This window comes from Lepisosteus platostomus, chromosome 7 (assembly GCF_059453375.1).
Source record: "Lepisosteus platostomus isolate fLepPlt1 chromosome 7, fLepPlt1.hap1, whole genome shotgun sequence".
In the NCBI taxonomy this organism is placed as follows: domain Eukaryota; kingdom Metazoa; phylum Chordata; class Actinopteri; order Semionotiformes; family Lepisosteidae; genus Lepisosteus; species Lepisosteus platostomus.
Genome location: NC_142617.1, coordinates 5,163,155 through 5,188,825, shown reverse-complemented (window position 1 = coordinate 5,188,825; position 25,671 = coordinate 5,163,155). Strand labels below are relative to the sequence as shown.

Genomic DNA, 25,671 nt, shown 5'->3' with positions numbered 1-25,671 from the left:
CCTGACAAATCGTTTCTGGAATACGGTGTACAGCTCACAATCTCAGAAGTAACAGCTGACATTCTTAGGGAATCCACCAGCCTCCTACTCACTGTGACTGAATTCACCTCCCGTCTGCAGGAAACTTACAAGTGGAGCTGGACACTTCTCCACAGAGTTTACCCACACATCCCAAGACAAAATACAATACATCACTTTTGACGGTCCTCTGCTTCTGCTGCATACAGTAAATCACATATTCTACATTGAAAGCTAAACGCAATCAGTCTGGGCTGATGACAATGAGACACTCAACGGGCTGAAACACAATCTCCTTGGGTGCAGACATGGGGACTGCAGTGTACCCTACACTGTCGGGGAGCAGCTCTAGAGGTGTTGATGAACCTCACTCCCTCATTAAAAATAAATAGCTATGTCTTTTCTAAAATGCACCTGACATGTGCTCTTTCAACCAAACATCATTTTGCCTGATTTGTTCAGTTATAAGTAGGTTCCTGGCCCAGTCTGGCAGGCGGTCTGGGTCAGGAACCCCCAGGGTCTGGGAGGTTGAAGATGCCGAATGTGATAAGAGCTGTAAGCTGCAGCTCACACCCCATGAGATCACCAGCTCAGTCTCAGAGACTGTGCTTGCCAGGGTTCCCTGTTCCAGGAGACTACAACCCTCATCCTACCTGACCCCTCTCCCTGCCTGACCTACGACCCACAAACCACTGAGCCTCGTCCCAACTGACCTCTGACCTCTGAACCACAAACCACTGAGCCTCGTCCCAACTGACCTCTGACCTCCGAACTGCAGAGCCCTGCCCCGCCTGGTTTCCCCCTGCACTGACCCTGAAGTAGAACAATGCATCTGGTGGAAATATCTACATTAAGTAACACACAACAAAAACACTAGAACCGTTTTAGCACGTAGAAAGCTGGTGCAGAAGTCTTCGATACAATATGTCCTATAAGACATGGATGAGCCACTCAAAAAGGAAACCACCTGTGAGCTGCCCACCCTGGATGACTGTTACTTCACCATTTCAGAGCTGCAGCGAAGCAGATCTGACTGTTCAAACACAAGCACACACACACTCTAACTACAGTGCCCAGGCCCTTCCACAACCACACACACCTCTTCCTCTGGGGCCTGTGGGGACTGCGATGGGGCAGGACCCTCTGGACTGGGCTGAGAAGGGGAGGGGGGCCCGGACTGCCCATAGAGCTCATTGATCTCACTGACTGTCACATAGCCCTGGAGGAAGGAAGCAGGCAGGGGTGTCAGAGAACAAGCACAGGCCGCACAGGGCGATGACAGACAGGCAAAAAAAAAAAGAGAACAAGACATTAATAAACTGGCATTCCAGGAAAGTTAGCATGGTGAGTCTGCCGCACAACCATATCGGGAAGGAATTAAGACGCCCTTGCACAGTAGTCTTGCGATTGCAATCAGGATCAGGGTTTATCAGATGCAGAATCTTCTGACAAATTTTGTGATGCAGGAAAGCAGTCATTTAGGATTGCTTAATAGTAAATCTACCCATCTGTCTGCAGCAAGTTATGCAAAATTAAAACAACAAGCCTCAGATGCCAAAGCTGAACTGGCTCGTACAGGACTCTGCCTTGCCTCCCTGCCGTGAAGGAGGGCTCTGATGCGGACAGGAAGAAGGGAGGAGCCAGAGGGTCTTCCAGCAGGAACAAGCTTCCTTTAATTCTTCTGGAATTCTGCTTACTGGCTGTTTCATGTCACCGATAATCGGGACCGATAACCGAGTCCCAAGCAAAAAAGGCAAAACAAAACAATGTACAGAAACCCAAGAGAAGGGAGATAGGAGAAAGAAGAGACACAGACTGCTCGCAGCTGAAGCATAAAGGGCACTAGCAGAGGACTCAGGGAGGGCGTCTGTGGGCTGGTCACACGGTAGGGTCAGTCAAGGTGTTAGATGGTCAGCGTTTCACTTAGTCCGTCAGTGAGACACTGGCCAGCCTCAGCAACCTTCTGGATTATCGCGCAATCTGGAAGGGCAGCTCAGCCTGGCCGTGCGTCGGGGGCACGCCACACGCAGACAGCACAGTACCTCCGCTCTCTTAAGGGGAAACGAAGACAGGAAAGAGGAAAGAGCCAGCAGGTCAGCCTGTAGCAGAGGCAGGGGTGTGTGGGGAGGGCCGCTGCCGGAAAGCCTGCACACATCAGCAAGCATGGAGCAGTCCTGGGACGGACAGAGAAAACCCAGGCTGTGAGGACGCCCTCCGGAGCACCAGCACAACGGCACCTTCATGTCTCGGGATTGAAAGAGTGGAGATCGCTCTACTGCTAGTGTTGCACACAGAGGACACGCACGCTGGTCAGATGCAGAGCTGTACGTATGAAAGCACTGATGGGGACCACCTACAACAGCACCACCTGGTTACTCTAAGACAAGGAGAGGCAAGCACACGACACAGGACACTTCTTCTCAGCGCAGGAGGTTGGGACAGACAGCTTGTTAATTGTTTCATAATTAATTTAATGCACTAGAACCCTGGGCTTGGTATTTGATTGGTAATGCTGCACAGAAGAACGCAGTTTAATTGAAGAGCACAACGCAGGAAATTAGGTAGTGAACAGGCAAAAATAGTATTACTCTCAGTTTCATGTCAATAGATGCCTTGCAAGTAAAAATGTGCTTTTCACAGGTGCATGTAATACTATCGTAGCCTCTTTTAAAATGAGACATTAAGACATTTAACACTTAGTAGCTTGGTAGCAGTGAAAGCTGCTTAACACAACCATTCGGTGTACCTCTTTCATACTGTCAGGGCTAACTGGGAACCCCCTGCCTCCGGTCAGCTCCACATACTTCTTCTCCAAATTTGCAAGATTTTCTTTTTCCTGTAGGACAGAAGATAGAAACAGAAACCATCTGCTTTAGCTCAGTGAACTCCAGGTCTTCTGCCTTCCTCTGCAAGCTCCAAATGTGAGTTTATGGGGAACAACTGTGGCAGGGAAGGTCACACATGACTGTTGGAGACCCCCCCCATCCTCTCCCTAAAGCAGGGCAGCAGGTGGAAAACACTCTCTTCATGAGCAAAATCTAAACAAAGGCTAATATGAGCATCGGGTTTCCTCGCCCCTCCTTCTGGGCTTAATTAAATAAGTGTCTTGAGAGCACACATTCCATATTTCACACGGCTGGGCACTGTGGCACAGGATTCCTGCACACTGCCCTTGGTGGGCAACACAACAACAGTATTCCAGAGAAAACTGAGACTGAAGATATTGTAAAAAATGAAGACTACAACTGTCACAGCTCTTCCCAATATCAGGATTTCCCAACCCTAGCCTCAGGTCTCCTGTTTTTCTTTCTTATTAGGCTCTAAATGACCTAATTTCTTTTTAATTCTAGCTTTTGAGGTATTAAGGTCATGCTTGACAGAGTTGACAACATGCTGCCTACCCTCTGTAGCATCATCAGCAGGTTGTTCTTCTCCTTCAGGAAACTGTCCTTCTCCCACTGGGCTTGCTGGGCAATCTGACTGGACTGTTTCTTCAAGGTCAGCAGCCTTTCCTGCCAATGAGGAACGACGGGGGCAGATGAAGGGCCCTGCGGGGCAGATCGCTTGCTCCCTGATCCTGGAGCTAAGTCTTCTCTTGCCTTCATTCACTCATCAACACACACACGCACGCTCAAGATCACATTCATAAAACACACGTCACTCTGCTACTTCGACAACCGCTTCCAGTTTTTGAAAACAGGAAATGAAATGCGTCAGGGCGAGTGTATTCATCAGAGAAGCCCTGTGGGTAGCCGAGCTGGTCTTTTTCGCCCGCCTTGGCGTCTCTGTTGTTCGTTTTTTCCCCTCTCGACAAGCCGGCGCCGGCGCGGTACCTTCCTGGTGACGGCGCTGCGCTGGTAGTCGGCGACCTCGCGCAGCAGCTGCTGGGTCAGCGTCTCCTTCTCCTCGTCCTGCCGGCTCTCCCGCTCCAGCTGCTGGAACTCCAGGTCCTCGAAGCGCTTGGCCTCCACCTCCAGCAGGTCGGCGTCCTGCAGCACAGCCCCAGAGCAGGCGCAGTGAGAGCCGGCCGGACGCACAGCTGGACCTGCGTCAAGCTCGGGCACGCAGCAGGGCCACTGGTGCGGTCAGGCGCCTCACTATTCCCTTATTTTACTGAGCCTAAATAACACTGTAACAGGATCACGCAATATCTTCTTGTCAGTTCCCTTTTGTTTTAAGAAGCTGGAATGTTCTTGGGAGGATTATGCATACATAACGAAGATCCATCCATTGTCTCACCACTTTATCCAGGGTCACAAGGGGAGCCGGAACCTATCCCTGCTGGCACGCAACAGGCGCAAGCTGGGGTACACCCAGTCCATCGCAGGGCACAGGCACACACAGGCACACACAGGCACACACAGGCACACACAGGCACACACAGACACACACAGACACACACAGACACACACAGACACACACAGACACACACAGACACACACAGGGCCAATTTTTACCAAACCGTATTAATGTACCAGCATGTCTTAGGACTAAGGGAGGAAACTGGAGCTACATAGAGATGATGGTAAACTGAAATTTCGGACATGAAATTTGCTGAATGCGTGGCCAATAACAGTGGAGAAACAAACAGCTGTGGGAAGGCTGCCACAGACATGTTAGCTGCGCACTGGAATAAAATCATCAATTTTTTTTACCAAGGCAATGACTGTAAAAAATGTTGCAAAATGGAGGCAGGCTGCATTATTAATTCAGGCTTGGTACTGTGCAGAATGAAGAAAAGCAGCTGATTTGAAGCAGAAGGACAATTTACAAAGGAGATCGGAAAAAACCTCCTACAATTCACCTTATCAAACCCTTTCTCGTCTCAAGAGTTTCCAAATTTTATCTTCAATCTGGTTATCATTCCATGCGCTCATAATGAAATTCCACAGAAAGGCAAGCGCTGCACTCAAGGCGTTTGCGAAGAAAGACCACATCAGAGCATCAGAGCAGAGGCTTGTGAAGGGTGAAGGCGTCTGGCCGGCTGCTTATCAAACACAGGGAAGCACAGAGAGTCCAGGTGACGCAGACTGGATGCCATAACCGATCAGCACGGGCACTTCTCTCCAGCAGCCAAGGGCCTGACATTCCTGGGTACCTCTTAGCTCCCTTAAAAAAAAAAGCCAGGCACCCCCCCCCCTCTCTAACCCTCCTGTGTGAGAGCAGCTTTGTTTCTCAGATTCTGTAAGGACACAAACGCAGCCCAGCGGCACTAGAATGCTGCATTTGCGTCTGAGAACATAGAGAAAGCAAAGGCTGCCGCTTGCTCGCGCTACAGTAATTGTGCCAAAACGGACAAAAATGAACAGCCCCGGCAAACAGCCAAGCAGCGGAGGAGGACTACGCTATGCCCCCTCTTCGGTGCGTCCGCCACATCTGCACAGCCGTAGGCCCAGTGATCCGAGGCGCTGACCCTCCTCTCCCTGTGCCCGGACCACTCTCTCGGACTCTCACTCTACTGACCCTCTTCAACTGCTGCTGTATCTGCTCCCTCATGGACTCAGGACAGTTATCGAGCTGGGTCTTCTGCTCTGTATAAAGCTCCTGAAGTTTCTCTATTTTTTCCCTTTCAGCATCAAGCTTTGCTTTGTCCTATAAAAGCAGAGTAAAAAAAAAAACAACAACACAGGAGAAAGAATGTCCATGATTAGTGCAAGCTTCAGTAAGCAGGAGGGAGACAGGAGTTAGATGTATTAGTTCAGTGGTCGATACCTTGCTTTGCATTAAAAAAAAGGCACAAAAAACGAACGAAGTCAAAACTGACGGCAGAGGGAGAAGGCACATGAGTTTTAAAGCTTCAGATGAGAATGAATAAAGCAGAGAATAACGCTTTGCGGCACTGGCTGGCATTTCTCCCTCCTGCGCACGCAGACCGCAACACAAGAGCCGTACTCAGCAGGGACCACCCTCATCACCAGGGACCACCGGGGAACCCACTCGCTACCTGCCGTGAAAAGACTCCTCGCACAATTTCGGCACATCTGCAAGAAGTCACAAAATGACACTGCTCGACAAACGTCTAACACACAATCAAGAGTTACAAAGGACCAATACCCCGTCTGCCACAACAACTCCTACTCTAAAAGGAATGCCACCACCCCTGCTTTCACTCAGGAGAGCCCAGTGCTACAAGCTTGCATTTTCCTTTTACAGTTTTGTGATGTTTATTTACACTGCAAAAGTTTTAAACACTATAATCAGAATGAGAAAGTATATTTATATACGAGCATCACGAATTTACTCAAAGGCTGTAGCAGTACCTTCTTAGACTACTACAACTTTGGCTGTTACTGAGAGCTTTGTCATTTAACAATCTAAATCACAGATGTAACAAAAAGACGAATTCCTTTATCCCCCATTCAATAAAACTGCTCAATAACAGAGTTCACAATAAAGGCATATTGGTTCATGGGCAAGTGTAATTACTGGGTTTGTGCAAAGATGATGGGATATTGTGAAATTACAGGGGCTTAGTGTGCTTGTGGGAAAGTAAACATACAGGTTCTGGTAAGCTGTGCAGATGACTATGCATGGGGTTTATGTAATGTTATAAACATTACCTTAAAAATAAATGTAAGTACCGTTTGTATGCTTTTTGTAAGTACAGCAGCTTTGATACAAAACAAATTTCTAAGCAATGAAACAAAGAATTATTGTCTTCTATAATCTTCCAAGATAAAACTCTCAATGCATACTATTCACATACAGTCACCACTCAAGTCTATTTGACATGTTCAGGTGCTCCCTGTCATTAACATCCTTTGTTCTACTCTACACAAACAAGAAGAGTATAAAAGGAGACTTCTTTGTACTTCCAAACATACAGTAGTTCTACCACTTTTCACTTAGTTTTAATGGCAATCTTCTACCAGAATCTTGGCCGTTTCTTTTCACAGCCGTTTCTGTCCAAAGAACAAAAACCACCGAGAGGAACAGAACAATGTTGTTACTGTTGCTTCATGACTATGCAGTAGCCAAGAGATGGTAAAAGTCCATTTCTCATCTGACTTCCGAGTTTCCATCAGAGTGGGCACAATCCACTCCAAGAAGAAAAGATGTTTAAAAAAAAAGAAAAACGAATGCAAATTTTTCCTTACATATTACAGCACAGTATTAAACTACATTTTTCCATGGACAACTGCACAATGATATCGGGTTATTAAGAGCACCACTGATACCAGCACAATCCTTGTATGCCAGAGGACACAGGTGGAAACTATGTGTAAGTGCATTTAAAAGGAGGAGACACTTCTGTACCCAAAGGGTTCTGGGATTATGGAACAAGCTACCCAGCCATGCTCTTGAACCTGATACCCTGGCTTCTTTCAAGAAAAGGTTGGATGGGATTAATTAGATCCTATCAAACAGGATATATGGGCCAAGTGCCCTCTCATTTGTAACATTATGTTCTTTCATATTTCAGCCCCCAAAGTCTTTTCAAACCTAAGAGGCCTCCTGCTCTATTCCTCTGCAGAAACTGCTTCTCTAAAGTAAATACCAGGCCCTTCTGCAGGAAACGGAACATGACATTCAAACATCAATCGCCACGTTAAATTCACATTTTTCTTCTTAACACAAAAAGGCCACCAGGTATTGCATAAATCAGAGGTCCCTTTGCAAGTCATTCAATACATTTATGTAACATCGGAGGTTGTTTTGTTTCCCTGTTTTTTATCAAACGCAGGCTCAGCGGACAAGGCCCAGAGCTATCCTTCAGACTCTTCAGCAGGAGCCCCCTGGTCTCGGGCAGCTGTGAGTGTGCTCACAGCTCAGTGCGAGGGACAGCGGCATGGGCACCGCGGCTCGGGTTTCGGACAGCTGCCCGCGTTAACAAGAGACTCCGGAAACTGCCCTGCACACAGGTGCCATTTCAGCCCCAGCTTGTTACTTGTTACTTATATTTACTACCGAGGACCCTGGAAATAGATGTCTGGCATTCTCCTGAACATTAAAACACCTCTAAGGGTTCTTTCCGTGCTTGAGGTTGTCTAGCAAGACATATTAGGCACTCTATTGCTGTAAAGCAGGGGTACAGTGGGCTTCTTCATGATCCTGCTTTTCTTTCTATCTGTCAAACGCTACTGAGCAACTCAGTTCAAAGTACTAGTTCTTTCCCTAGGCTTCAGCATAAGCTGGATCAGTGCTGCACGACCAGAGCTATGCAAGACCCACCCTGTGAGATCCCACACCACTGAGGTGTTTCGGACACTGCAAGCTGGAGAATTGTCAGCTCTTGCACCAAGAAGAGCTCAGCAGTACAAAATCTCCACATGCATTTCAAGGAGAAGACAGCTCAGAGGTCTGTTGTCTAAACAACAGAGGGGCAGAATCAAAAATCTTTAAAACCCCTGAACGAGTATTGACATGCCAGCCTGCTCCTCCTCCCCCCTGCCACTCCTGAGCCCGTTACCTTCAGCTTCTCCGAGACGCTGCTCTTCTCGATGTCGGCGATCCTGGCGTTCAGCTGGTCCAGCACCTCCTTGTCGTGCTGCAGCTGGGCCGACTCGGACTCCTGCTCGCCCTCCAGCAGGGCTTTCTCCATGTCCATCTGCAGGAGAGGGGGCATCGCAGGCGTGAGGCTGACAACACGGCAGGGCTGGGAGACATGGGAGGAATCAGCCCTCCCCTCACCTCGTCCTGAACCTCGCAGGCAGGCCTCCCCGCCTCCAGCTTGGTTTGGGCAGCCAAACACCATTCTGGGAGCTGCTGGTGTGCAGCACGCTCGAGCACAAACTGACGCCCCGGTCACAAATCTCACTGCTCCGGTGGTAGTCAAGGAGTATGAGTATGCAATTACATTTCCCCCTAATAAACACGGCTTTTTTGTTCCAGTAATTTTGAGAACTGGAAGTTTATTATTCAAATGGATCAAAGAAAAGGTACATCCTCCACACTGTTCCTATATTTTTGTTACCAACAGAAACTTGTAAAAGGGACCCATGTTGAATGTCAACGATACTGCAGAAACACCTGAGCACCTTTATACCTACAGAACAAAAACAAGGCTTTGCTCCGTTAGGTCTCCAAAATAACTGCAGAAAATGAAAAGACAAGACTCCTACGGACTGTTTCTTTATAAAAGGTTTATGCACATTGCATAAAGTTCTCCCCAGTATTTTATTCAGGACACAAAGCAGCACAGGTACCGAGAGCTGACAGAAAATGAGGCTGTCCTATGACTTGGTCTGCTAGAAGCCCTTAACAGTCACAAGAAACTCCTACTCCTTCCTTTCTGTGTCCCAGTAGTCTTCTTCTGTACGGACAAATCTCATCTCCATGTGTGTGCTCAACTGGTTTATCATGTTCAGTAACACCCTACGGTGGCCCAGGAGGACGAGTATAAAAACGGTATCTGCACCTCCGCTCACACTTCATCATCCCGCTCCTTGAATCAGCCAGGCCCACGGACGCTAATGGAGAAAGCACGCCTGCCGGGACCTGGAGATGCAATGCCTGCCAACACAATCCAGGACAGTTGCACTGCACACACTCACACAGCTGGGTGGCCCGGATTCATCACTCGCATTCATCATCAAAAGGAAATAGCTCCAGCTGTCCGACGTGCGATACAGAGTAACGGCCTCTGTATTAAAGAGTTGACTGACTGAGGTAATGACCTTGTGTAGACAGATCGTACCCTCCCTGACTGACTACAGTAATAACCTTGTGTAGACGGACTCTACCCTCCCTGAACGACTGTAGAAATAACCCTGTGTAGACAGACCGTACCTCCCTCATTGACTCCTCCATTTGGTTGTCCAGGTCTTTGATCTTCTGCTCAAGCTCCTCCAGGTTGTTTAGTACCTGTATCCTCTCCTCCTCGATGCGGGTCACTTCCTGATTCCGGTTCTCATTCTCCGGTGGCTCTGAGGTCTGCTAATGACAAGACAGAAGATCAGGAGCCAGCTGCAAGCAGAGCAGGACGTGGAGTCTAACCTCAAGTTCTCCAGGAGGGAGGGTGGAACACACCACAATTAACAATGTTTGATGCAATAGCTATTCCAGAATTTGCACCGTTCACAACCCCATTGTCAACCTGACGTACAGCTCATGAACCCCAAAACAGGCTCACAAGAATGATCGAGGGGGTACTGGGATGCAGTGGCAGCAGCATGGAGCAGTGGTCAGGGTTCTGGACTCCTGACTGGAAGGCTGCAAGTTCAAATCCCACGGGAGCCGCCGCTGGTGTGTCCGTGAGCAAAGTGCTACTCCCGAATTGTTGGATCAAAGCATCAGGCAAATAAACAGGAATAGGAAAACAGAGGGCAATCTAGAAAGTAATGGAAATGTTCAGTTTGCAAGGTCAGGCAGATGTTCTGTAGAAGAAAACCACTTTCAAACAAAGCTTTCAATAATAAATGCAGCATGATAAAAGTATATACATTTTATGTAAAAAGTCGCATTGGATCATTCAAATAACCAACGCTTACATTATATGCCTAGCTTCAGTTCCCCCACTGCACAATTCATGTTAAACTCAGCAGGGAGCACAAGTTCAGCACTATATTGAGTTTCACTCAGCCAATATGGCCAGATTTACAGGCGTATTTACACCTACCTCATCAGGTTTCATTCATTAAAGTTCAGGGCACGAATAATAAAGCGATCCCTCCCAGCCACCCTGCGGTGCCTCGGACTATTTCACCACCTATCGGTTTACACACATTGAGCTTAAAAGAAAAGTCTCCTTTAAATTAAACTTTCTACACAATCATTTTTCACTGGCACCGTTTTATGGGCCATGAAAAGAGCTCTGGACCTTTTTAAAGCAATAGCTCACAGCGTTATGCGCACACAGGAAAACAAGTCAAGCAAGATGAATGTCACACACACTCTGGAGAATGCAATGCTCATTTCAATAAACCCAATTTAACAGCACGCAACAGGCTTCTCTAGGGGAGGACACAGCGTTCACGAACTGCACTCGGTCTGAGGGAACAGTGGAATAGAGCACTGTGCTGACAGGGAGTGGGGAAAAGACACGGCCAAGTCGGAGTTATTCCTTTCCAACTGCACTGTTAAAATACCTTCCCCACCAGCTCAGTTTCACAGGGCGACTGCCCGGCTCCCTTCAGAGAACGTCTCGCTGCCTACAGAGACTCCAGTAGAGGGACAAGCTGGACAAGGCAGCGTTCCAACTGATTTAATGTCGATAGCTCGCTGGATAGTCAAAGACAATTTTATGAATCTTTGAAAAGTAAAAAAGAAAAAAAGTAGCAAACTACAATTAAAAGATAGATGGCTAGATCATTGTTAATTAAAAACAGTATCTTGCCTATCAAAGTCTTTCTACTACAACATTATTTGCTTTCTAGTATATTTAGAGTACATTTTGACTCAGATACTGTATATTTTGCAAGCCAGGCAGAAGGATCAAATGAATTAACACAGGACTATGTGCGACACCTGATAAGATCTGATAGTTCAATGGAAAGTTCAAGCGTATTACGGTATATTGAAACTAATTCACTTCTGCAGTAAAGATCTATTTTTTTTTCCAGGTGGAATGTGTTTCGCAATGTCACAGCTATTAAAAAAATCCCCTTCCTAACCTCTGCAAGGAAGTTCCTTAAACAGAAATTTCACATTTTGGTCGGCACTGGATATGGAATATGCAGAAACCTGCCAGCTCAGATCAGACTCTCTTCGCCAGGCTGCTCTCCGACACGACTGTGCTTGCTTGTTTGTTTGGCGACGGGCTGACACCAATCAAACGAAGATGGAAAGATATCGGCGCGAGCTCACGCGTGCCAGCACCAGCAACAGAGGAGCAGTTCAATGCAGCTCAGTGCAGTTCAAGTGAGAGGAGCCACAGACTGTTACACAGCACCTTGCTGTGCCTCATACATTTCAAGCTTGCTACCTCATTAAAATCATTTGCATTTGTCATTTGCACTTTTCAGCATCAGCAATACGATCTGCGCCTAAACCTGGAAAGGAACAAGTAATAGGTTTATTCCCTGCTGAAAAAAAGAAGGACGAAAACACAACGTTTCGGCCGTGGAGCCTTCTTCAGGTGTAAGAGAGACTTCATACCTGAAGGTGTGTGTCTTCACACCTCTTGATTGGCCTCTCTTTCTGTCCCCTGCTCCCACCTCTCGCTCCTCCTCTCTCCCAGCCTTTGTTCTCCCACTACTTTACCTTTGCCTACTGCCTTGTCTCTCTCACACCTGAAGAAGGCTCCACGGCCGAAACGTTGTGTTTTCTTTCTTCTTTTTTTTCCAGCAGGGAATAAACCTATTACTTGTTCCTTTGCAGCCTACGCATGCTGACGCAGCTGCCCACCTGAACTACCAAACCTGGAAAGGACAACGTTGCTCTGTAATGGGAGCAGTGTGGGTTGCTGTTCACCAGCAGCGGTGAGGTAAACCTACCTTGTTGGTCCTGAGGAGATGCGGAGATGATCCTGAGCTCCTCAGAGACCCACAGGGGGCCCGCGTCTCCTGCAGTCTGGAGGGCTGGAGCTGATGGTCCACGCTGCCGCTGTACTGTGGGCCCAGGGATCGGGAGAAGTCCCTGGGCTTGGCTGGGCTGCTGTTCCCCTGAGCCAGGGGGCCGTCGGAGAAGAGGGATTCCTCATCGGACAACTGCAGCTTCTCCAGCTCCCTGCTGATCTTCTGCAGGTCGGCCACGGCGGTGCCCGCGGGCTCCCGGTCGGCTCGGCTCAGCTCGGAGCACAGGCTGAGGATCGTCTCCAGGCGCTGTCGCTCCTGCGAAAGGCACAATCACACCTGAGGACAGGAGCTATCTGGGGCACCAGCACGGTCTGTCAGAGCCATGTTCTTCCATGCAGAGCCCACATTCTACATCCCTGTAGTGCATCATCTGCAACGCGTCCAGCACTAACCCTGTCATTGTTTTTATAAATGATTATACTCATCATTACACTAGGGCGGAGTGGTGGCACTGTGGCTGAGGATCTGCGCCTGTGGCTGGAAGGTTGCCAGTTCAAATCCCACAGCCAGCAGAAGAATCCTACTCCATTGGGCCCCTGAGCAAGGCCCTTAACCCCAGCTGCTCCAGGGGCGCTGTACAATGGCTGACCCTGCGCTCTGACCCCCAGCTTCTCTCCCTGTCTGTGTCAGGGAGCTGGGGTATGCAAAAAGATGAATTCCTAATGCAAGAAATTGTATAGGGCTAATAAAGTGATGTTATGTTATCATCGCGCTAGGCAGCTCGCCAGTGATCTCAGAGTGCCCTCTTACACATGTGACATGGTGTCCTTTAACACTTAAAGAGGTCATCCAGAAAAAAACAGCAATATGAAATAACCGAGGGCTGAGTGAAGCACCTGAACAGCACACGGGAGGTACAATGCACAACTACAACAATGACAGCAGAGCAGAACATGTCAAGGAAAAAACAGCCGTAGAACAGCATAGAAACTAGCCTCACTGTAGCACCTGAAAATAAGAGCTGGCAAGGAGAAAAGCAGTGTTCCACGATGCTGACTGCCTTTATCTCCTCCAAAGGGAAACACCAATACGAGTGACCTGAGGGTTTTAACACGATGAAAGGCCAGGCACGATAGAAAGCACCCCTGTATCCATATCCGCTTCCACCCAAGCCCAAGACTGGCAGTTTCCTCATGGTCATCCATCCTGCCATGCCATATGGCACTGTGGGAATTTCCCCATGATGCTTTGGTGCCACACTTGTTCCTATTCAACAGGACGGAGCTGGCTGGAGGCACTGAAGGGTGTGAGGATTTTTCAAGGGCTAGGACTCGTCACCCCAGCATTTCGCTGTCCAAGGAGAAAATCCACTTAGACACTGGCACGACATTCTAAGAATTTTTGGTCACTTTTTTTAAACCTGCAGTATAAGTATAAGTATGCAGTATAAATATGGAGAGCCCAAGTCAGAAAGCTATGGAGAGCTGTGCAGCTCTTGGGAGTGTCCCAAATAGCTGTGCAAGCTAAACTACACCAGTTTACTAAATGGCCTGACAGCACTGTGAACGAGTAAATTAGTTATTCAAAGGTGTATGGGAAAAAATAAATCCATCAAAAACAGAACTAAACAGAACTAAATTGAACTCTGAATAACAAAAGATTAAGTTCAACATTTCAACATCTTAACATTTTCGAAATGTCCTATATAAAGTATACTACCCTTCCAAAATAAGTATTAGTAAGATTCTTGGATGCACCACAGCTGCAACAGATCACAAAATTCAAAATGTAACACTTCTAAGGTTAAATCTCATATTTGTTTTAAAAACAATTTTGAAAATCCCAAAGAGCTACTGGAATGCCTGCAGTTTTTCTTCCTCTGTAACAATGTTATCCACTTCAGAAACAAAAACATTAACCCCTTCTTACATCTCTTCCAGCTGAGTGTAAGGACCGTACAGGGGATTATCAGGAAGCAGAGACCAAAACCCAAAGTCTTCTGGGGGTTTGAAAGGTCCTCCTGCTTTATGTTTTCCACCATTTCTCCACACTTCCAGGGTTCTAAGGGTGTCAGGTCAACAGCTCCTGACAAAGACGTGTGTGAATAATTCGCACCACATTTCAGCAGAGCAGAAAAACACCCATTAAAAGCCTAAAAATACATGCCAGTAAATCACGCCAGTCCTTTGAAGGCTCTCATGTTGTTTACAGATGGGCTGCTTGCTTAATGAGGCACCCGCTTCGGACCAGCACAAAGGACAAAGCCCGAGCCTAACGAGGACAAAACGAGAACTTCCAGAGCCTGGTCCTCCCGTGCGGCCCGCCACCTGCACCCCTGCACACCTGGCACCTGCGCCCCCGGGCACCTGGCGCTGCGCGGGCACCGACCGACCTGAGCCGAGCGTCACGCCCGCCGCCGTACTTACCCTGCCCTCGGACCCGGGGCTCAGCGGCAGGAACCGCATGGCCACGACCTCGCCTCGCGCGTTAATCACTATGCGGATGAGCAGGTAGGGGTCGGTCTCGCCCGTGTCACCCAGGGTTTTCGGCGAGGGGCGGCTTCAAAAAAATCACGGGCGATAAGGCCAAAAATATATAGATATATCTTCGAAAAAAAGAAACCCTCCAGCCAACGACACCCCTTTCTACCTCGGACTGACGCCTCCAGGACAAAAGCACATGCCGGCCGGCTAGCGTGGTGCGTTAGCGATCGGGCAGTGACACGCCGGATTACATCTGTGAGCAACTGGCCGCCGGAAACTCAATATTATCGAAAACACATTCGGCATCTCGGCAGATAGGAAATACAAATATAGGAGCGCAGTGATTTAATCCTTCCGCTTTCTACTCCACACTCCACTGTCCTAGCGGAGCTGAATAACTCCTGCGGGATGTGCCGAAGCAGATTCCTGGCTAATGTTCAGATTGGGGGGGGTTGGGGGGGGGGGGTAGGGCTATCATGTGTTTCCAACAAATAACATACAAGGTGATGGCTTTAAATCTCCTCTTCCACGTTTAACCACTGCACCCAGAGAGTGTCCTTCTTGTCTTACTATCTGGTTATTCCCCCAATATCTTCTGAATAATCACCTTCCCCCTTGTACCTCAACTGCAGAGGCAAGAGCAAAACTATTGCTTTGCACGTGACTGACTGCATCATCGATGCAGCGTTCGTTTTCCTTTTTTTCCCGGAAATTGTGATTTCCCATTGAACGCCCAAATCACAGAATGCTCCCTTTGTGGATTCTGGATCTGGAGAGAAGAATGAGCTTTACCAGGGATCAGGGATAAGAGAGGAAAAGATCTTCAGTCAACGTCCATCTGCTGAGACATTCAGACCGCAGAGCGACGACGTGCCAGGTGGAGGAGAATAACTACAGAAACAGCTGTATACTCCGAAATCCTGAATGTTGCCTCTGGACCTCTGGAGCTCTCGGTAGCTCAGCTTGTGGGTAAGCTGCAGGACATGGGAATGACGAGCCTCCATACTGATTTTATATCAGGGCTCTCACACCCCCGAGAGGGCTGGCTAGGATTCCCACCTGGCAGACTGACAGGCTGAAAACTGAGCCCAGGCAGCAGAGAGCAAAGCTGCTGCTCGGCCATTAATCCATTGCATTGCGCTGTGCCGAGAATTCAACAGAATATTTTGTCAGGCTGATTACTGAGCAGAGAATCCGACGCTGAGTACTTCATAGCCCTATTTTTAGAACAAGAGCCCGTGGGGGTCTGAGTGCTGGTCCCAAAAAATCCTTAAAAACGCCTAATAAATCTCAACGCTTAAAACAAGAGACGGCGACGCCACTGCGAGCGCAACCGGTCTTTTCCCAGAGCCACACACGTAATAATAATAATAATAATAATAATAATAATTGCTTACACTTATATAGCGCTTTTTCTGGACACTCCACTCAAAGCACTTTACAGGTAATGGGGACCCCCCTCCACCACCACCAATGTGCAGCCCCACCTGGATGATGGGACGGCAGCCATAGTGAGCCAGAACGCTCCCCACACATCAGCTATCAGTGGGGAGGAGAGCAGAGTAATGTAGCCAATTCATAGATGGGGATTATTAGGAGGCCATGATTTGGTAAGGGCCAATGGGAAATTTGGCCAGGACGCCGGGGTTACACCCCTACTCTTTTCGAGAAACGCCCTGGGATTCAGGACCTCGGTTTAACGTCTCATCTGAAGGACGGCGCCTGTTTTACAGTATAGTGTCCCCATCACTACACTGGGGCATTAGGACCCACATGGACCGCAGGGTGAGCGCCCCCTGCTGGCCCCTCTAACACCTCTTCCAGCAGCAACCTTAGTTTTCCCCAGGAGGTCTCCCATCCAGGTGCTGACCAGGCTCACAGTGCTGAGCTTCAGTGGGCTGCCAGTGGTGAGTTGCAGGGTGATATGGCTGCTGGCCATATCAGAGCTTACCAGCTTACGTAGAGCTTACCAGCCTCTCCACCTCCTGCTCCCGAAGCCGCTCGTCCCTCTGCCGCTGGTGGTAGTCCCGGAGCTCCTCCTTGCCGCTCAGCGAGCTGATGCTGCTCTTGCGCTCCCGGAAGGGCGGCGGCTGAGCCTCGGGGCCCCCCCCCCGCGGGCCCCGCGCGCCGCCCCTGCCGGAGGACAGCTTCCGCTCCCCCAGCTCCGCCCAGCAGCCCAGGGAGCCGTTCCGGTCGACGTCGGAGGAGGAGGAGGAGCCCGAGGAGGTGAGGCTCATCTTCTTGGCCACCCGGGGGCTGGTGGGGACGCTGGAGGCCGCGGAGACGTCTGCGCCCCTCTCCGGGGAGCCCAGGCCTGGACGACATGGCTTGGACGACATGGAGACGGAGAAGACCTCCCCTTCCGCGGCGCCGTTGGGGGAGGACTCGGGGGCAGGGGCCCGGCTGTGGCTGTCCAGCGAGCGCCGAGGGGGCAGGGTGAGAGGGGCCACCTGGCTGTCCGTGGACTTGTAGAGCCGGGGCAGCGAGCGGCTGTAAGCCCCCATGCTGCTCAGGGAGCCCCCCGAGTACTTCCTCTGCCTGGGGCCCGAGTCCGGGCCCACGTCCCCGGCCCGCCCCGGCCTCCCGGGCAGCGCCGGGCTGTCCTGCAGGTTCAGCCTGCGGGCCAGGCGAGGGCTGGACGGCATGCTGGCCGGGCCGCCGCTGCCCGCGGGGGGCAGGGACTCCCCGGCGCCGCTCCCGTTCCACATGGAGAGGAGGGACCCCCCCCCGGGTGCCCTGCGCCCGTCCACGGCCCCCGAGAAAAACACGCTCTCCTGGGACTTGTGCCGGGGGCTGGACCGGGAGTACTGCAGCAGCTCGGCCGGGCCGAGGGACCAGTCGCGCTCTCGGGGGTGCCCGTCCGCCATGTCCGGGCCGGGCGCGGCCCGCTGCCGTGGCGACGGGGGCGGGCCGCTGGAGAGGTGCGCGGGCAGTTTGGCGGAGAGCGGCGGGCGATCCGCGGTGCAGTGCCTCAGCGCCCCGGTCCAGCCCTGCTCCAGGCAGTGGGGGCCCGAGGGCGGCAGCGCGCTGGGGCTGACGGGCGGAGAGTGGGACAAGGAGAAGTAAGAGGGGGCGTAGTCCCCATTGGTTCGGCAGATGGCGTCCACAGCCAGCCTCCTCCTCTGCAAAGTGTCCACTATGTCCTGCAGGTCGCTCCCGGCCCGGCCTGACCTTGTAGTTCTCAGACTGGAGCTGCTCTGGCCAAGGCTGTACTCACCCCCGTATTTTAAGTAATCTGGAAGAAAAAGAAACATTTTCGAATCATGCACTGTTAAGCAGAACCAGTGTCCTGTCCTGGCAGCAATCTGCTGCAGCCCCAGACTCGTGTCCCTTGTGCACAGAGCCGCATCTTGAACCAGTTTACAGCGCAGTGCCAGGCACAACACCGGAAAACCCTTCCTAAAAACAACACGTGCCCGTGGCGGTCAAGAACAGCTGAGTCAAGAATGAAAGAGCGCTGAATCCCATGTTTTCATAAACCTTTCCACTTTCCCCCCCCCCCACATCTAAACAAGCCCGGAGACTTCAAAAGCAGCTGGATGCCATCCCCCAGCCGAGCGCCTGCTGATCCCTGTGGGAGAAGGCCAGACTCCATGTGGGAAGAGCTCCACGTCCTGCAACACTGGGCTCTCAACCACTCAGCTAGACCACAGAGACCACCTGGATCGCCTTCCTCTCCACTACAGCTCCCCCTGACAGAGCACTAACCCACAACAGGTACTTGTTAAAGGGTGGGACTGAATGAACACTCTGTCAACATTACCCTAAATTATACCTCTCAAGTATAAGGCAGCATTTAAATAGTCAAAAATCATATCCCTCACTTATTAACTACATTTCACAACGTCCCAGGCACAGCTTTCATGCACGCAGTTCAGCAATTGAAAATAGAACACAATTTGGCTTAACCAACCACACAAAAAGTCCTTCATCACTGCTGTTAAAATCTAGGAGATTTTTGAGGGAAGAAACCCAAAATCAATTCCTTCCCTAGAATCCAAAACCAAGGTCTTAATATTTCAAGATCACAGCTCAATTTATAAATAGATCATTTGTAACCTGCTATCGCTGTCTGCAAAGATATGATTTAAAAAGGAGTTGTAAATACACCTTTGCCTTTACCGGTAGAATCAGCACAAGAGCCTGCAGGTCCTCTGATATAAAGGGAGCAATCTGTTATATAACCACGGCCTTCAGTGAGTTTGTTATCAGGCAGTTAGTTTCCCCCTGCGCCCTGGTCAGAGTAAGCAGTACACACCGTCTTCACTAGCAGTTCTATTCCAGCCCAGTATCCCTCTGGGAATACAAACACGGATCAAAGGAGCGCTCCCACATTCCAGATCTCGGGAATCCACTCCTGCCGACTCTTCCACCAGACAAGCTCTCACTTAATCAAATCCTTAATTTATCTAATGAAGTTGTCTGTTCTGTACATTTTCAGGGCTTTTATCTGCATGCAGCACAGAGATGATAAATTACCTGTAGAAACCACGACACTTGAAAGGACACCTCCGATGTGTTGGAGAGTAACAATGAATCACATTATTTGGACAATTACGCCAGCACCTCAGAACCTGTGGGACGTCCCATCTCACAAGAGCCTGGAAAGGTGCACCACCAGCTTTTACACATAATACACAATGTACCACAGTCCTGGCTTTTTCCTTTAGAAAACCATTATTTCCCATGCTGTGTTCTAAATCACTCTGTATAATACGACAAAGAAGAACTGCTCTCAGGATTAGGAACAAGAGTTTCAGCGGCGTGTGCTGCCGTAACGTTTTTACAACTGGAAACGAGCGTCTGAAAAACTGGAAAAAAAAATACACATACAGTATATAAAAAACAGGAGAGAAGAATTACCTACGGAGCCAACAGTGGTCACCATCCTTCCTCCCAGTGGACCTTACAGTATCGCATTAATGCCCCAGCTACACCATCAGAAACAGAGGCCCTGGGTGTGAGGCAGGAAGAGTGACTGAGAGTCCCACACCTTATCCCAAGCAGGCAGTCTGATTACTCACCCTGCAGAGTCAGAACTGAGCACCTTCTCCAGACAGCATTAGGTGGTGTGTGACGACACCCCTTAGTCAGCAAGCCTGACTAATGATTAAAAACTTCTAATTTGTGTGTATTATCCCCTCCCCTCCGTTCAGTGGTCACTGAAATTCACAAGCGCTGCAGGAAAAGCAGGACACCAGATGAAGTGTTACAGTGCCCCCTGTCTGCGGTTTTTGCAAACGAGTGTCGCAGGCCCTACAGGACAAGTCTTCGGATCTCTTCCGGGAGTTAAATGACTTTAAATCCAGTGTGGAGGCCTACAGAACCACAGTCCTGTAGCTACTGTGTTACAGTACATGCAGTAGTTTTCTAGATAGATGGCCCACAACAATCCGATTAGGAGCAAGGTTACAGTTCAGGCGGTCACAGGCTTCACGAAGGAGGAGGTAGAGTAAACTGTGAATGAGGACTTCACTGCAATAACTTCAGAACATCAGAGGACAGACATACACTGACCTGTAGAGGTTTTCTGCACTGGTGACTTTCCACTGAGTGGCTCCGACAACTACCTGGAAAGATCCTTGAAAAACTCTGTGGTCCTACCCAAGTCTCTGCAAAGATCCAGCTGTAAACAGCCTTATTTCACTCCCTTTTTGTGATAGCTAATCTTATCAGTAGTCAGATGTGTATTCTCTTGTTGAATTATTTAACAGGTATTTAAAAGCTCCTGTATTGATGCAATGAAAGCCACATAACATGCACACATCTCAGCAATGGTTATCGTTCCCTGACCAGATGATGACTTATTCTAAAAACACTTGGTTTTAATGGATTTAATAAGCGATGTGTTCAAAGAAACCCAGATACAGGCAGCCCTAAACCTGCAATACATGGTGCTCATTTTTTATCTCACAAAGGGTGAGATCTAACTTTCTTTATAATGAATAATCTTACTTATTTATTTATCAAAAGGGTTTAAACAGTCCATCAAAAGACGTGGAACACAAATCGACCTGTGGAGCCTTCGGCACTGGCCCTGACCCAGAGCGCTTGCGATAAGCGCTCTCCTCCTCATCCCTGGTCTACTTTCTTTACTCTGCACCAGCAGTTTGAAACGCGTGTCTGTTTTATCCTCTTCTCAGAACATAAACATCATCTTCTTTTAATGACAGTGTTAACGCACCCTAGCCACCTACAGGCTGCGCCCTGCTTGGAATTTTGATGACGTTTTCCGAGTCCGTTTTGTTCGGGGCGCTCAGGTTCCCCCCCCCCCCCTCCTTCCCTTTTCCATGACTTTTTCAGTCCACAGAAAAAAAAAAAGGAAATGGGTTTTGCAGTTTTCCCGGTTCCTCTGGAATCCCTGCATTCTGAGACACTGCAGTCTGGACACACGGATTAGGATCCAAGGGCCCCTCACAGAAGGCAGAGCTGGGTTTCTGATTCAGGCATCACATGATCCCTGGATTCCTCATTCCATTCTCTTGTGTAAGCGTTTCCAATACAGTGATTTAATATCCAATGCAGGCTGCGTGCTCTGCCAGTCAGCAGGAAGCACTGTGCTGCTGGGGAGAGATCCAGCGTCCCTCTGCGAACTGAGCTGAACTGAGCAAGCCCACGCTCAAACCAGACCTCACTTTCACAACTTTCACAAACACACAGATCCTCAAAGGCACTGACAAAGCCAACACAGTAGATTCTCGCGAACGAAGAGCGAAGCGCAAACCGGAGGGCGTAAGTGGAAACGGTGCAGAAGAGAATTTCAAACCCAGGACAGGAAGCACTTCTTAACTCAATAGGTTGTGGGAGTGTGGAACAAGCTACCCTGCCATGTTGTTGAAGTTAGCACCCTGGTTTCTTTCTCAGGAAACATCTGGATGAGATCTTGGGATCAATTAGCTACTAATAACCTCTCTTTTGTAACCCTTCTTATTTCTTTGAAGAAACAGATGTTTGCGTTCGGTGAAACATTTTTAAATGAATTAAAACACAGTTGTGGAGTGAACGCTGGGTATTTAAATGGCTATTTATTCACTTTCAGTTTGTTGTTATACAGGCAGGAAACCACAAAACATTCATACCTTTTGCTTTGTACTGCAGTGCGACTGTGAAAGGGTGGGCAGTGACTCACTGATAGGCGAATAATTACTTCACTCTCCTGCCCAGAGAGTGTCTGCGCTTTCTGCTTCCCGATTCCTCCCCTTAAGGAAACTGCCTTCTATGGCACACGAGAGGCAAAGCAAAGTGAAGAACACTTTACAGCACAGCTTTCATACGGAATAACTGGCAAGAGTCACAGCTATAAATTCACCCAGAACAATCTGCAGTTTCGAACCATAAATGGGAAGCATAAGGCTCCCAGCGCATTGATGCAGCCCGTCGTCTCTGCTTGTAAAGTGGAAATCTGGTGTAGCAAGTTTCCAAAGGAGCTTGGGAGAAGGTTTAGGAACTTGAGCTGAAGGAGCAGCACCGAGGTTAAAGCGTCAGGATTGCCTGTTCCTGTGCGTCTTTTCCTCAACACCGCAAGTTCAAAACACAGGGCTGCTTTTGTTTACAAGACAGCGCATTCCTGGGCTCCAGAAGGCTGGATTTCTGGGAGGTCACTGACGGATCTGCTGCATTAAAAGCCACCTTCTGTTTAGCCCTCGTCATTCCTTCCCACCACAGGCTGAGGAGTATTAATGATCCCCCGCACAGAATAAAACCCAAATCTCTTCAAACACTAACAGGGTGATTCAAGCTGTTATCTCCCAGAGCACAGTCTATGTACAATGTAAACATTCCACCTGAACGGTTTTTAATATTTAAGCCGGCAGATAGGAAAAAAAAAAATCCGTAAATCTGGCTTCCAAAGCAACAGGGTTTTCGAAAACAAAACGGTTTGTTTGCAAAATGTGATGGTTTAAACCTTGTCTGCGACTGAAAGAAACCCACACCTGCCTGGGTTTTAAAGGGGCCGCCCTGCAATGCAAGTGGAGACCAGACCGCCTCACCCCCCCCCCCAGCTAGCGGCCCCTGAAGCTCGTCAACAGCCAGCCCCTCGCCCTCTGACCTCTCGCCGCCAGCGCCGCGCATCGCCCTGCTCACCTGGGCTCGACGCAAGGGAGCAGGCGGGACTCTTCTGGGGCAGCATGCTCTTCATTCGGCTGGCCTCCTCCGGGTGGTTGAAGCGGAAGAAGTAGGATTTGCCCAGGCAGAGGGTGTATCCTGCAGGACCATGGAAACACACGTCTTAGATCCTGCGGTGCAACAACTGTTGAGGTCTTTATTCTTTCAAAACACAGGCTTCAACACCACAAAAACTCGACATTGGACACAAAGCGTTGCTATGCACCTCTGATCACCAATATCTCTTACCCTTTAAAGTCAATCATGGACTTTGTGCTACAGTGCTGCAGGATACTGTGTATTTTAAGTCTTCAAATACATCGTTAAAGCTGTTAATTGCTGTAGCAGCTATATAAACTCTGCTAGTAGAACACAGGAAAAAACTGCATTAAACACAAATCTGCCTTCAAAGCACGCTCGAGCTGGGTTATGAGTCTGCCTGGAGCTGGCGCCCCAGTACAGTTGGCCGGGGATGGTTGCAGCTGTGAAAATATACAGCTGGGAGAGGAAGGTCGACCCCTTTCCAGAGGAGCGCAGCGATTCCCTGTCTGATGCATCCCAGATCTCACAAGCTGTACGGAGCAGTGGCTGCAAGATGAAGGTTATACTCCCAGAGTGTTTCATGGAACACTCCAGTCACGTGGCTGTATTTCAACGTGTGTCCTACGGGGTTTGGGGAGCCTTAACCACCTAAGGAGAATTCAATAAACATCTTTGCACTGGAGACTGCTTACAACAGTCATAGCTATCAGCACCTATATCCCCCTGCATCTGGCGGCCCACTGAAGCTCATCAGATGTGAGCCTGGCCAGACCCTGGATGGGAGACCTCCTGGGAAAGCTAAGGCTGCTGCTGTAAAGGGTGTTAGTGGGGCCAGTAGGGGGCACTCACCTTGCGGTCTGCATGGGTCCTAATGCCTAAAGGTGAACGTAAAGAGACTCTCCGTTGTCATTAAAAATCTCAGGGTGTTTCTCGAGTAGGGGCAGTATCCTTGGTGCCCTGGCCATAATTCCCCCTGCCCTTTACCAGTCATGGCCTCCTAATCCCCATCTGTGAACTGGCTTCATCGCTCTGTTCTCCTCCCCACTGAGAGCTGGTGTGTGGGGGGAGGACTGGAGCATCGTCCAGGTGGGGGTGCACACTGGTGGAGGTGAAGGGGATCCCCATTACCTGTAAAGCGCTTTGAGTGGAGTTTCCAGAAAAGCTCTACTGTATATAGGTGTAAGGAATCATTATTTAACAAAGACCAATTTGGCATTATAATCATAATTCTTATACTGGGAGCATCCTTCAAATAAAAGTTGCAATAGGAGGTCCCTAGAGAAAGCAGATAGAGTCAGGGAACCCCTGCCTTCACAGAGTAGTGCATTAACCCTTTGTTGAAAGGAGGGCAGGTTTCCTAGCAGTGGCAAGCGACATTCACACAGTACCAGGATAAACACTCCCACTGGTGCAGGAATGCAACAAAAACACCCTCCTGGCCAGCGCTTTCCGCTCCGAGTCTCCTCCCTGTGGTGCGGAAACTCCAGGAGGAGGAGACCGGCAAGTCAGATAGACTCCTGGGGAGCTCGCCTTCCAGCGTCAATCTGGATCCTCGGCAGTAGAGGAGGGGGAGAGGACAGGCTGTGCTCCCACTGCCAGCGGGGAGAAACAGAGACCGAGGTGCACTTCCCCCTGCACTGCGACAGACACTCTGGGATTAGAGAAACATTCTTCCCTAAACTCAGAAATCTAGTCCCGGAGTTCCCACACCTGCCAGAATCACAACGGGTCCCAGTCCTACCGGGAGAGGGAGGAGGGAACTCAGTTGAACTGGCAGCCCAGTATGTGATCTCCTGTCCCAGCCTGAGGAGCAGTGAGTCTGTCTCCCAATAATGCTCCATCTGCCTACAGTATATGTCAATATTTTATGATATGTGTAGATTTTTTTTACTTTTATTTTTTGTTTCTTTTTATTTGCTTTGGCAACACCGATGGTACCCACGGGTCAAGCTTCTAAAGCCCCTTGAATGGAACTGAACTGACTCGAGCTGGAATTCCCCCCCCTCTTCGTCCCGTCCCGCCCCCCCAACGCCGGCCCATTGTTGTCGGTCACCTCGCCTGCTGCTTTATCTCATCCTGCAGCCCCACGGAGGCGTGGGAGCGTTTCCCCTGCTGCAGCACGCACTCCTCTCCCCGCCGGAGGAAACACCCTCAGCCTCAGCCCCGCTCGGGCCCAGACAGCTTCCACACCTCTCCCCGGATCACCGCGGGGTCTCCCCGGCCTGCCCCGCGAGGCGCGTCGGCACAGCGCGCTGGCCGGAGGAGCTCTGCACAGGCCAGGCCAGCGGCTACACCGCGAGGCAAGGAAGAGGCGTGAGGGAGTTCCTCGGGAGAACAGATTCCCTTTCCCGACGTTGGAAGTGTTTTTTTTTTCTTTTTTATTCCAGAGGTCATGACTTCATCCGTTATCAGAAGGACGATCATCCGGAAGAGGGCAGGAGCACCGCGTGCAGGGCCTGCCTCGAGGCATACAGGACAGGATACGGGCCCTCCACAGACATTTAATAGCAGCCAACCAAACCAGCACAGCCGCCGTGCCGTGGAAGAGAAACGGGAGCACGGAGCACAAACCCATGCAAACACGGGAAGATCACGCAAACTCCCAACAGAAGTCGGTGCCCAATGGA

The 25,671-nt window shown here is 49.7% G+C and overlaps 1 protein-coding gene across 21 annotated transcripts in view; it reads right to left on the bottom strand.

Moving 5' to 3' along the window:
- phldb2b (pleckstrin homology-like domain, family B, member 2b) overlaps positions 1–25,671 on the bottom strand; it is a 55,625-nt gene that overhangs the window by 14,341 nt on the left and 15,613 nt on the right. For 9 of the 21 annotated variants that reach the window (XM_088638755.1, XM_088638757.1, XM_088638758.1 and 6 more), the window contains 11 exons: positions 22,982–23,101; positions 16,867–18,131; positions 12,393–12,728; positions 9,748–9,894; positions 8,429–8,566; positions 5,482–5,610; positions 3,852–4,007; positions 3,420–3,530; positions 2,765–2,854; positions 2,061–2,192; positions 1,118–1,237 (listed from right to left, as the gene is read on the bottom strand). In XM_088638755.1, the coding sequence (XP_088494881.1) occupies positions 1,118–1,237; positions 2,061–2,192; positions 2,765–2,854; positions 3,420–3,530; positions 3,852–4,007; positions 5,482–5,610; positions 8,429–8,566; positions 9,748–9,894; positions 12,393–12,728; positions 16,867–18,131; positions 22,982–23,101 (2,744 nt within the window). Of the gene's footprint in view, positions 1–1,117; positions 1,238–2,060; positions 2,193–2,764; positions 2,855–3,419; positions 3,531–3,851; positions 4,008–5,481; positions 5,611–8,428; positions 8,567–9,747; positions 9,895–12,392; positions 12,729–16,866; positions 18,132–19,759; positions 20,002–22,981; positions 23,102–25,671 lie in introns of those variants that run through there. The other 12 variants (XM_088638765.1, XM_088638775.1, XM_088638776.1 and 9 more) reach the window with 7 other exon arrangements.